Here is a 13,521-nt window from a genome sequence, read left to right on the forward strand (position 1 = left end):
CAGAGAGATCCGTGGAGAAGCCTCACTTTCCCCCAGAAATTCCTCTTCCAGTTGAAGGTGAGCCTGGCTGGATGCACCAAACTGCTCTTCATGGTCCATATTCTGGACGGCAGAGTCCTGAACCAGGGTTTCCTCTTTTCTGTATGTGTCCTTAATCACATTTTTTGGCAAAGTCAACCTCTTCATCCAGAGAGACTTGTGCAGAAGTTTCCCTCTCTACCATGATTCCCATGTCCAGCTCCTCTGAGGAAATGATCTCAAGAAAAGCCTCCCTTTCCTCCAGAAGTCCATCTACCAGTTGAAGGTGAGTCTGGCTGGATGCATCCATCTGCTCGTCATTGTCCATATTGTGGACGACAGAGTCCTGAACCAGGGTTGCCTCTTTTCTGTATGTGTCCTCTGTCACATCTTTTGGCATAAAGTCTACCTCGTTATCCAGAGCGACCCATGGAGAAGCCTCCCTCTCCTCTACTTGTCCCTCTTTAATCTGGAAGTGAGAAGGATGCACTTCATGGTCCATATCCTGGATGGCAGAAATGACGCCCTCTGTAGCATTGTAATAGCTTTCATCATAGTCCATCAGCTTGAAGGACTTGAAGCACTTGTCAAATCTGTATTGGGCTTCTTTGGTGCAGACACAGAGCAGAAGAGTTTTAGAAAGTCTTCCAAACCGAGAGGCAGGGAAATGCTGAGTTAGTCAGCAGTTTGCCAACACTGGCGGCTTCACTCTTGTTTTCCCGCTCTGGTTCCTCCAGGAGGAACGTGAGAGCAGTGTCCACCACCACTGGTACCAGCGCCACAGCACTCTGTTCAAGCTCCAAGAGCTCTGCTGGTTTTGAGTCCCCTGCAGACAGCAGGCTGCTGGTGATCTGAATGCCACCAAAGATTTGCAGCAGCTTGCTGTGCAGGGCTGAAAGGTAGGTTTGTCCATCCTTTTCTGCTTTTGATTGGACGACCGAGACAAACATCTGAAGGCCCTCCAGTGTGACCTTTCTGTTGAAAAGCTGGGAAAGAAACTTTTTTTGTCCAGCTCTTCCAGGAGCTCTTCTTCCATCTGACTAAGACAAAAGAGTCTCACTGTAGTCCAGGCCTGTCAACACCACTCTTTAGGTAGTCACAACAGGACTGTAGTTGATTCAAGTTAAACTTTTTAACATTTAAATATTGCTTACGTCTGTGGATCCTCTATATTTTACTCACCAGTTAGCTGTGAACAGATGATCAATACCTGTCCTCTCAATTAATTCCTGAAACTTGTAAACATAAAAAGAGTGTGTTATCTCATTGGTAAAACAGCTCTAATCTAATTTTCCATGAGTCACATCAAGCTTCTTCCTGTCAGCAGCCAGGACTTCATGTCTCTGACAGATAAATAATCAGGAAGTTGATCTTGCTGCTTCATGAGCAGAAACTGCCTCAACATAATTTTCTGCAACACAGATTGAGTACAGCACAGTTTGAAGCAGCTCACAGAAACACCATATTACATAATGTAACATAAATATAAACAGTGCACCTTTACATTTACACAAACTCACTTCTGCCTTGTAGCGGTGTCGCTCTTCCACTGAAAAAGAGGATGGTCTCATTCTTTGGACTTGTTCAAAAATGAAGTGGGTGTCCATTTTGAAGAGAAGTTAAGTTTGGAACGAAGTAGTGAATGAATAAGTCTTTTTAGAAGGTTTGTATAGCTGAGCAGTCAGATAAGATGAAATAAGATAAAATGAGAGAGATTCTGCAGCTGAACCTGAAGCTCACAGAGGACGGAATGTACAGCTATGACATCAACATCATCATAATAGGGAAGGTTCTGTCACAGAATCCAACATGCAAATTAGAGAACCAAAAACCTAAATAAGTGTTTATAAGTTCTATGTATTTTTTTCTTCTTCAAATAAGCATCTAATTTAAGAGTTTACAGAGTTGACATCTTTAATGCCACACATTTGTCCACAGATTACAAAGTATTACTTTTTGAATGTATTACATTTTATATATTTTTACAACTACATGATTATTCCGTTAATATTAATGGTCCAATAATAAAATAATATAACCCGGACAGGGGTAATTCTGCATAGTAGGTACTTTTACTTTTGATACTTTAAATACATTTTGCAGCTTGGTAGCGTTGCATTTCCCCCTACTTATTTCCTGGTTCTCCTTCTCCATAAACAACATGAAATCAATGAGGGGGAAAACTTTTCCTACTACAGATTTTCAACCGTGGTCAGAAAGCACAGGAGAGAGACTTTGCTTCTCTCACTATGACTCTAGAGTCGGTAGCTCCGAAGAATCACCCTCACTCTCTCTACCACACACTCCCCATACACACACAAATGCTGGCCCTTCTATTCTCTTAAAGAGATTGATGCACACACCAACATACAAGTATAAACTTCATGCCACTTACGTAGGCTACGGCTTTATGCCATAATCAGGCTTGAAGCCTGATTCATGGGTCACTGCAAACGGAGATTCCATTAGCGCTAGCTTCACAGCGGAGCCTTCAGGTCCAGTCAAAACGATGCAGCTTTTAGCTGGAAAATCTGACGCTTTGGCGCTTGTGATTTTCATTTGTCGTTAACTATAAACCTCTTTGGGGGGTGCCAAAACTTTCTCTATGCAGGAAAAACTCTGATTTATATAATTATTTATATAGATTCTAATACCCGTATTGTTAAGCTCCCAACAGAAAATGCAACAGCTGCAAGCCTTTTAGTTTCTCTTCAAAACTTGCCACTGTCATTTCTGTGGTTTGCTGTCTGTTGCTCATCTTAATCCACATGCTGATATACTGTTAAGACCATTGTTCATGGCCAAACTGCATCTAAAGGACATGTAGCGTTAATTTCTGAGAATGTGAACAACCAATGTCACACAACCAAACTAAGCAGGGCCGGAATGGGACTCATTTTCACCCCTGGAGTTTCATTCCTTTGACCGGCCCACTTTACTTCACGACTGACTATATTCGAATAATGTAATTAAAACCTTAGTACATAAGTCTGCAATAGCGCTTCTCTACAGCCTTGTAATTCAGTGTATTTTTGTAAAATATAATTTCCAATTCAGTGCAAATACATAAGTGGTGCTTCACAATGTAGATTTATTAGAACAGTTGTTTAACAATATCAGAATCCATTTTTTGTGCAAATGTTTACAGATATCCAAACCTTGAAATGAAATAAAAGAGTAAATAAAAATATGTATAATATTTCATATTACTTTTATCCTATTCCCTTTCAGTCATGAGCTTTGTATATTTACTATCCTACTTTCGATGATAAAGGCATCTAGTCACTAGTAAAATCCAGGCATGGAAAGTGGTTATATTTTAACTAATCTGATCATGTTTGCTTGTTTTTGTCAGCAGTTTTTACACACACACACACACACACACACACACACACACACACACACACACACACACACTATATATATATATATATATATATATATATATATATATATATATATATATATATATATATATATATATATATATATATAACAAACAGGATAACATGAATGCCCTGGCAGTGGCAATAAGCTTTAATTTTGTATTTGCTTTGATTACATTGTTTAAGTTATAATATTATAATATTGTTTTTATCTGCTAATGTATAAACAAAATGCTGATGTAAAGTGTTTTGCAGAACAAATGTTATGGCACTTTCGTTCATATGGCAGAACATTTAAAATAAAATTGCGCTATACACTACTTTTGAATTCATTATTGGATTTTGCGTATAACAATGCGATTAATCACGATTAAAACTTTTAATAATTGCCCAGCCCTAAAATATATATTTATATCTCTCTCTCTCTCTCTCTCTCTCTCTCTCTCTCTCTCTCTCTCTCTCTCTCTCTCTCTCTCTCTCTGCGCGCACACACACGGTCCGGTTCTGGTGGTTGATTAAGGCAGATAGGTGTTGATTAGCTCTCATAACGGGCAGGTGGGTACTGCCATGAGTCCATGATGCTAATGTCTGATTACTCCACATTTTCATTGTGATATTTTGTGATTACGTTCTGAATCTGCAGCGTTCTCTGTCAGGTGAATACAGTAGTACAATGTCTTCCTCTGATGTAGAAGTAGCCTACACTGTAAGTCAGTAGTAGGCTATACAATGGAGTTGCATATTAAGTGGTTTGGGGTCCTTCTGTAAGTCATTTTGGGGTACAATTTGGTTTTGATGAATTCTACAAGCAGCAATACCACAGGCCAAGTAATCGCCTGTTCCAAACAGGCACATTTTCAACGGGCACTGCACTAGTTTTTTTAAAAGACAGAAAAAAAAGAGAGAGATTTGCGCTTCCCAGCAGCCGCACTGAACTGCAGGCTGCAGACAGGTGTCTCCTGCCAGAGAGAGGGAGTAAGAGCGGCGGTGCAGAGAGAATTAAACAAAACTTATTTTCATATGTTTACTTTCTAATGCTGGGTTTTTACAGGCAGTTTTGCTTGTAAAACTCCGTTACCACTCTGCAAAAGGCAGACTACTGAACATCCGGGCACCCACTGCCAGCGGACTGTTCGGAAATTAATTGAACTTTTCCGCTCTGCTGTTGTTGACGCTGCCTGTGAAAATCCTTTTTTTATACAGTCTATGGTTAAAAACCCAGCACAGTGAGACAGTAAAGCACAGTGAGACAAAATGTATGTTGTTGTTTTTTCAAAGTGTGCGCGGACCGGTGATGTTATTTCCAACCAATCACATAATTTGTCCCACCCCAGCTGTTAACGACCCAGGTCGTGCGCAATTCACAGTGAAATCAACCCTAGTCTACCCTGATAAAACCCACCTGGCGACCTGGGTCGTGGAGCCGAGTAGATCGAGGAGGGTTACCCCATTCAAACACAGTAGAACAGTGTAAAACCCTGTTTGAGCCATTAGTGTGAAAGGGGTATACGTGATTGACCATCGTCTCCTCCGCCAAGAAAACTTGTGTATGCATTTTTATGTAAGCACACACTTTGTTAGTAGGCACACTTTGTGTGCAGTATGTAACAATTGCTTGTGAATATAATGAGTCGTCTTGCAGCCTTTTGCTTTCATTATGACCTTTGGACATGTAGATGCACATTTTCCTTAACGTCAGCAGATTCTTTGGCAACTTTAGATTGCTGTTGGCAGTTTTTTCATATTTGATGATGCTGAGTAGAGGGGTTATGAAGGGTCTCTGTGTATTGTTTTTTTTGTGAGTAATCTGTATATCAGCCTTATGTCCTGCAGGTGAGCTGGTGACAGTGTCTCTGAATGAAGTGGTGCGGCTGCAGTGTCCCGGAGCGTCGCAGCTCTCAAAGCAGCTGTGGGAGCGTCCCAACAGCCGGCTGTCCTCAGACCTGTACCTGCACCTAGAAGATGGGAGTCTGAGCTTTGTGGCCACCCCTGCCACACTGGGCCACTACCTCTGCCTGTCCACTGAGAGTGGCTACCAACAGACTATGGCCATATATCATGTCAAACAGAAGAGCATCCTCATGGCTCAAACTCCAGGCTACACCTGGCCTCAGACACACCCCATACCCACCACAAAGGCTGTGGCCAGGCTGGGGCCTGGACTGCATGCCTCTGTGGGGACTTGGCCTAAAAGAGCAGACACAAGACAACAAGAGACTGAGCCAACACAGTCCAGCAGGGACACTCAGGTCACCCCCAGACAGCGGGGCAGAAATGTGACTTTTCGGACAGAGGAATCTAGGCAGAAAGAGGCAGAGTTTCGGGATGGGGAGCTCCTGCTGTTGGCCCGAGGCCCCTGCTACCTAAAGGAGCTTGTAGTTGTGTCAGTTCTGCTAGTTCTCTGCCTCAGTCTGCTTATCACAATGCTTCTGTATGTCATCAGACAACGCTGCCGCAGCCGAACAGCCCCGCAGGCAGGAACTCCAACCAGACACTCTGACAGAAGGACTCCTGTGGAGCAGGAGGCCCTTCAGGGAGAGTTTCTGAGCAAACGCAACGGACAAGCCCTGCACAGCAGACAGGCCAGTAGGTTAGTTTGTAATGGGGCACTCACAGGTTCTAATGGGCATTTGCCCAACACCCCCATCTGAACAGTCTGTTACATATGAGATTAGAGGTGAGAGGAGGCCATCCCAGCTACCAGATTCACCATGGTGACTGTCCGTCAGCCCAGTGCATGGTTCTGTTTGCACTGACACGGTACACTGTGGACTCTGATCCTGATCGGTAAGATTTGAATCTAATAGGATGAAAGTTAATCTTCCTGTGGTACTTAAGGAGACACATGACTGTTAAGATGGGACTTTTTTGTTGTTGCCAGACACTGAAACACATTGACTGTTATGTTCTGAATGTTCTATGTGTGTTGTTACTTATTAGACAGTATCACAGACACAGAAAGGTACAAGCTGATCCAGTACAGCTGGTTCCTTGAATATTTTTATAGACTAGTAAGTGTTTGATGTTAAGCCAGTGACCACTTAATTGCATTTTCAAGTGTTTATTTAAAATGCACATAAACAGAATGTTAGATTTTTAAAAGTCCTTTATCGTTTCGAGAAGAGTCTGGGCCTGTGTTCATCAAACATCTCGGAATCTCATATTTTACATACATGCAGACCAGACATGGCTTTGTATGCAACTCTGCTAAATCTTTTGGAAGGAACTTGATACCTGGGTTATGTTTAGTGGCCAGGTTTTCCCAAGTCCAGTAAGTATGAGGTTCTGTAACATAAGTAGGTGCTCAGAGTGGATGACCATACCGAATGTATCTGTACTACATAAAAAGGCCACAGAGATCAGACCAGTAGGCTTGTTTCTCTTTCGCTTGTGAGATGGTATTACACACATAATGTGCCTTGGCAACAGTGGAGCTGATGCTTTGGTGGAGCTGTTGATCCACTCTCACAGATTTCCTGTGCATCATACACACTGGGCCATTTGGACATAACATCAATACACATGCAGCCATGACCTGTTACATGATGACACAGTGCTGTTACTCTCTGTTTTCACATGCACTTCAATAAAGAGGTTACATTCGGCTTTCTGCAGTCACGTGATTTTTTTGCAAGTTACGTAAAGGAGAAACCAGAGGTGCTTCTCTTTTGCCTCCTCGTTTCTCTTCACTCCTTGGTTGACACGAAATTGGTCTGGTCTGCCATCATGAAGGACGTCTCAATTCCCTTATTAGAATTAATTAATAATTTACTTAAAGGGTAACTACCATTTTTTTCAACCTGGACCCAATTTTCCCATGTTTTTATGTCTAAGTGACTGGGAACAACAATCTTTGAAATTGGTCCAGTATTAAATAAGATCGCTGCAGTCGGCAGCGCCGAAACAACTTACAATGTACTATAAGTTTTGGGGCAATTGTAATGCTTGTATTTACCAACACAAAAGTGCTTCTTTTGCCACTGACAAGCTCAGATTAATATTCTAAGTGTCTGACAACATTATAGAAAGGATTTCTATGGAGGCCGACCTTTCTGTCAAAGAGTAAGATCCTTTTTTTAAACATAAAAACATCCTTGAAATTACGTTCGCTAAACCCACCAGACACCATGTAAATAAACAGTAATTTTAGCATCAGAAAATACACTTCATTCAAAGTCGACAGAAACAAAATAAAACTATGAAAAGCCATTTTGGGTCGTTGACTACAGCATTCTTGCTTAACACTGGATTTTTTGAACAGATAATCGATTGCTATAAAATAGAACTACATAAATTAGTCCTGGTGTGGGAAATTCACACACATCTAAAGTGCAATGTTATGCACACCATTTCCTTCTTTTCACATCCAATATATTAAGCAAACTAAACTTCTGTATGAAAACAGGAAGTAGCCAAATCCAGAATTATTAAACTAGGCATGATGAACGCGCATAATGAACGCGAGAAGACCCGCGGGACTGTGCCCGCCCATGTCGCCCTGCACTGCGCAGGTTCATATGAATGTTCTCCCGAGGTCCTGTAGCTGTTATAATAGATATAGCTAATGTTTGTAAATCACCATGTGTTCTATTAATACATCCATGTTATTATCTTATGATACATCCGGGGGATGTATGGATGTATGTATGCTGTAAAGCCTGTAACGTGGATGTAACATCATTAGCATTTCCCAAACTTCCGGGGCTATCGGCTAGTAGCTAACATCAGCGGTAGCTAGCAAGGGTGTATTAAGAAAGGTAACACTGTACATAGCTATATGCCTAGATAACTGTACTACAGACATAGTGATTACATCCCCTTGGTTCTCTCAAAACATCCACAGTTTATTTCAATAAGCATTACTAATTAATACATGCCAAAGTGAAGTGTTATAATGAACATTGTCGTTGACTGTTGATGTCAATGACTGCAGGCTAACCTTAGTAGCTAGCGCTAGCTAGTATCTAGCTAGTAGCACGACATAATGATTACATCTCCTTGGTTGTCTAAATATATCCATTGTTTATTTAGATAAGCATGTAAACGATCAGAGCAACGAAAACAATGGGCATTTTTAGACCTTTATTCGACAGGACAGCTGAAGACATGAAAGGGGAGAGAGGGGGGGTATGACGTGCAGCAAAGGGCCGCAGGTCGGAGTCTAACCTGGGACCGCTGCGTCAAGGAGTAAACCTCTATATGTATATGGGCGCCCGCTCTACCAACTGAGCTAGCCGGGCGACCGAAAACACAATGTTTAATGTTAGTGAATATTTTAGACAATGAAACGGCGAGTTCATGAGTTCGCCATGGATGTATTAAGAGAACAAACTATACTTGTAAGAGACACGAGAGAGAAGCTCATAAACAAGCATGTTGCTACAACAACACAAACATGAGCACTCTCATTGGAATTAACGGGGCTTCGCGCCAAACGCTGTATCCAGAGGGCTTTTTCACAAAACCAAGATAAGGGATTAAGCCAGGATTTCCCAGTTATCCTGGCTCAATTTAGCCTTGACTCGGTTTCACAAAAGCAGAGACACCTAAATTATCATGGAGATTTATTCCATGGTCCAGACCAAGCTATCAGCCAGGATTTATTAATCCTGCTGCCTTTTCTGTTCACTCAGCAGTGCTTTTACCTTGTTGTTATCAGTCTGCATTAAAATACAACAGGTGCATATTGCTGTTCAGTTAACTACTGTTATTATGTAAAGTTGTGACCATTATTATTCATGTGACATTGTTACTGTTATATTGCTGAATGAAGATTGCTGTTCATATTGTTAGAAGTTTGATGAATATATTATGGCATAATTAGAAAAGGCTGATACAATTTCAAATGTGTTTTAAATGAAACATGTTACTAAAGGCACTACATAAAATGCTGTACATGCATGTTTCTATAGTGGACCAATGCACCTTGAATTATTTTAGTTGATTAATTTTTTTTTTAATTCTTTAACAATAAAGGATCATGTTTATTCCTCTTCCATGTGCATTGTATTTGGCATTCTTAGCACACAAATTGTGTTGTCCAGTAAACTGGGACTATAATTTGGGAGGATTGTACAATTTTAAGAACATATCCTAATTGTACAATCCTCCCAAAACATAGACTTAGGTCACTGGACCAGTAACTATCTAGTGTTGTAGGCTACTGTACATTCATTTGACAACAGGGATAGGACACCTCTATGGTTTTTTACCTTATATTTTGCTGGGGGGAAATAACTGATGAATATCACTCTGTTACATTCATGTTTACAGTGTGCATGAAATTTATCACTTAATCTTTATCTTTATAGTTTCTAGATTTTAGAGTCCAATTTCTTCTATGTCTTTCTTTTCTATTTCCATATACAAGGGTGTTAGTCTTCAGAGAAAGTGGTGGACCCAATTACAGAGAAAGCAGGCAGTGTAGTGTTCAAAGGTTTAATGGTAAATCCAAAAAAATGGAAACAAGCAGAATCCCAAAAAGCAGGAACAGGCAAAAGCACAGAACAGTGGCAAGCAACCCACTGACGGAGACAAAAGAGAACACTGAACAGAAAACAATAATCCAACAAGACACAAAGACAGAACAGCGACTAAATAAACCAGGTAAAGAGGACTAACAAGGGACAGGTGACACTAGGCTGGGCAAACAGGTGAAACACAAAGCAATCACAAGGGCGGGAAAACTAAAGACAGGAAGTAAAACTAGACAAGACAAGGGAAAAAACAGATTTCAAAATAAAACAGGAAACAGAAACATACAACGATGACAAAGGGAGCAAAGCAAAAACTCGGCCTCTATTAAAAAAAAATAAATAAGTGAGAAAAAGTGTGGCAGATAAGAACAGAACCGACTGAATGATTCTAAAAATAGCCTATACATTTACATGTGAGAGAGAGGGATGAGAGATAGGGAGGGGAGAGTGAAGGAGATATTTACGCATTATTATTCTAGCGTTGTAGAAAATTGATCTTCATGGTAAATTCCCTGAGTAACATTATCTTCTGCTTACTTTTAAGGCAAAGTGTACAACTGTTACCAGTTTTTTGGCAGATCTTTGTCCATTTATTTATGATATAAAAAGTCATGTAGGGTTATTTTCACCATTCTAGCTGTTGTCACGAAGTAGTTCAGATGTATTGTTCCAGTAGGTTAAATGAAATATGTAGCCATGGTAAAGCCAATGCAGTTCACAATCACAACAATTACAGTGGGGCAAGAACGTTTTTTTTGTTATATACCCTTTGTTGGCAATGACAGAGGTCAAACGTTTTCTGTAAGTCTTCACAAGGTTTTCACACAATGTTGCTGGTATTTTGGCCCATTCCTCCATGCAGATCTCCTCTAGAGCAGTGATGTTTTGGGACTGTCGCTGGGCAACACGGACTTTCAACTCCCCTCCAAAGATTTTCTATGGGGTTGAGATCTGGAGACTGGCTAGGCCAGTCCAGGACCTTGAAATGCTTCTTACGAAGCCACTCCTTCGTTGCCCGGGCGATGTGTTTGGGATCATTGTCATGCTGAAAGACCCAGCCACGTTTCATCTTCAATGCCCTTGCTGATGGAAGGAGGTTTTCACTCAAAATCTCACGATACATGGCCCCATTCATTCTTTCCTTTACACGGATAAGTCGTCCTGGTCCCTTTGCAGAAAAACAGCCCCAAAGCATGATGTTTCCACCCCCATGCTTCACAGTAGGTACGGTGTTCTTTGGAAGCAACTCACGACAAGTTGAGTTTTTACCAAAAAGTTCTATTTTGGTTTCATCTGACCATATGACATTCTCCCAATCCTCTTCTGGATCATCCAAATTCCTTCTAGCAAACTTCAGACGGGCCTGGACATGTACTGGCTTAGCAGGGGGACACGTCTGGCACTGCAGGATTTGAGTCTACGGCGGCGTAGTGTGTTACTGATGGTAGCCTTTGTTACTTTGGTCCCAGCTCTCTGCAGGTCATTCACTAGGTTGCCCCGTGTGGTTCTGGGATTTTTGCTCACCGTTCTTGTGATCATTTTGACCCCACGGGGTGAGATCTTGCGTGGAGCCCCAGATCGAGGGAGATTATCAGTGGTCTTGTATGTCTTCCATTTCCTAATAATTGCTCCCACAGTTGATTTCTTCACACCAAGCTGCTTAGCTATTGCAGATTCAGTCTTCCCAGCCTGGTGCAGGTCTACAATTTTGTTTATGGTGTTCTTTGACAGGTCTTTGGTCTTGGCCATAGTGGAGTTTGGAGTGTGTTTGAGGTTGTGGACAGGTGTCTTTTATACTGATAACAAGTTCAAACAGGTGCCATTAATAGAAGTAATGAGTAGGACAGGGGAGCCTCTTAAAGAAGAAGTTACAGGTCTGTGAGAGCCAGAAACCTTGCTTGTTTGTAGGTGACCAAATACTTATTTTACAGAGGAATTTACCAATTAATTCATAAAAAATCCTACAATGTGATTTTCTGGATTTTTTTTCTCATTTTGTCTTTCATAGTTGAAGTGTACCTATGATGAAAATTACAGGCCTCTCTCATCTTTTTAAGTGGGAGAACTTGCACAATTGGTGGCTGACTAAATACTTTTTTGCCCCACTGTATAAAAACAGAACAGTACAAATCAGACAAGACATTACAATCTTGTTAAAAAGAACTTCCTATTAGGATACTGTAAGTGCAGTAATAAATAAATCAATGGGTCATAAAGTGCAGAAACAACAGATTATTTACTTATGAGTAGATATTCAGTACAATGATCATTTGTGCAAGAATGTGCATGCATGAGTCATTTTATTTATTAACTTGGGGAAGGCAATGTCAATGTAAAGGTGTCTATGTCACCCGGGCAGCGCTATTCTTTAATAGAGAAATGGATGCAATGATATATTCCTAAAAGAGGAATATATCATTGCATCCAACAATAATACAGGATGATATCCAAAAATCTATCTATATATCTAGTGGCCTTTATGAAAATCCCTCACTGGAATGTGATGTTATTAAATGTGCATTCCCTGTAAAAAAAAAAAAACTGTTTGCATGCATTGATTTCCTAGTTCCACAACATGACACTGAACACAGCTGTCACAACAAGACAAAAGAAGTGCTGCTGCTGGGTCGGCACAGCGAGCTCAGTAGAGAGGCCACCCCAACACATACATGTAAGGTATGTTAGGAAACTTTAACAATGACTTTGACCAAGGCACCACTGCTTTCCCATGAAGTAGGCTACTCTAGAGTTGAAATGTTAATATTCTGTTAAAATGTGAGTAAGCACTAGCAGCTCCCTTCCCAAGTTTAATGTGTGGAAGAGTGAGGGACAGTGGTGCATTTGCCTGCATTTTACATTGCTTAGACTTTATGTCAAATGAGCTCAATCACTGTGGATATAACTGACATAAAACATCACAATGTGGCTCCTTGTCCTCCAGACACCCAATGTTCAGTACCTTCAGACAGCTTCAATACTGGTCAGTATTTGAAGGTTTCATTGTATGTCTTGTTTTAGCGTTTTAGACTCCACTCTACTGCTAGACCCATGCTGTATTTGCATACACTATGATAGCCACAGCAAACCTGGTTGTCTTTTAGTGCCACCTCATGGCCAAAATCTATTTCATCAATCCCAAACGTATGACATTCAATTAAAAAGGCAGGACCCTCTGTGTGTGTGTGTGTGTGTGTGTGTGTGTGTGTGTGTGTGTGTGTGTGTGTGTGTGTGTGTGTGTGTGTGTGTGTGTGTGTGTGTGTGTGTGTGTGTGTGTGTGTGTGTGTGTGTGTGTGTGTGTGTGTGTGTGCATGCCTGCCTGCGTGTCCGGTTGTCATTAAATTTCTCAATAACATTTCATCCGATCTACTTCACACTTGGCGGGTGTATTTCTGGGTACTCAATGAACTTGACATTTGGAATTTAGAGCAGTTTGGACAGCGTTAGATATTAATAAACTGTGAATAAAACTAAGTGACCATTTTATGTGTTTTTTGCTCTATTTTCTGCCTGCTGAATTTTACAAAACAAGTATTGGCCACTAAAAATAAAACAACACAAAAAAACAATAATTTATATTTATAAATTATTATTAACATAATCCTGAGGGATTATTTAAAGCCTGAGTGGAGAGAACTTTAGAA

General features: G+C 40.8%; 1 protein-coding gene across 1 annotated transcript in view; it reads left to right on the forward strand.

Annotated features, from left to right (window-relative positions):
• sema4ab (sema domain, immunoglobulin domain (Ig), transmembrane domain (TM) and short cytoplasmic domain, (semaphorin) 4Ab) overlaps window positions 1-7,009 on the forward strand; it is a 68,501-nt gene extending 61,492 nt beyond the window's left edge. Inside the window, exon 13 of the mRNA XM_039820860.1 lies at window positions 5,238-7,009. Coding sequence (XP_039676794.1) covers window positions 5,238-6,055 — 818 coding nt within the window. The 3' untranslated portion in view covers window positions 6,056-7,009. The remainder of the gene's footprint in view (window positions 1-5,237) is intronic.
• The last annotated feature ends 6,512 nt before the right edge of the window (window positions 7,010-13,521 follow it).

The sequence above is a fragment of the Perca fluviatilis genome, chromosome 13, assembly GCF_010015445.1.
Source record: "Perca fluviatilis chromosome 13, GENO_Pfluv_1.0, whole genome shotgun sequence".
NCBI lineage: Eukaryota > Metazoa > Chordata > Actinopteri > Perciformes > Percidae > Perca > Perca fluviatilis.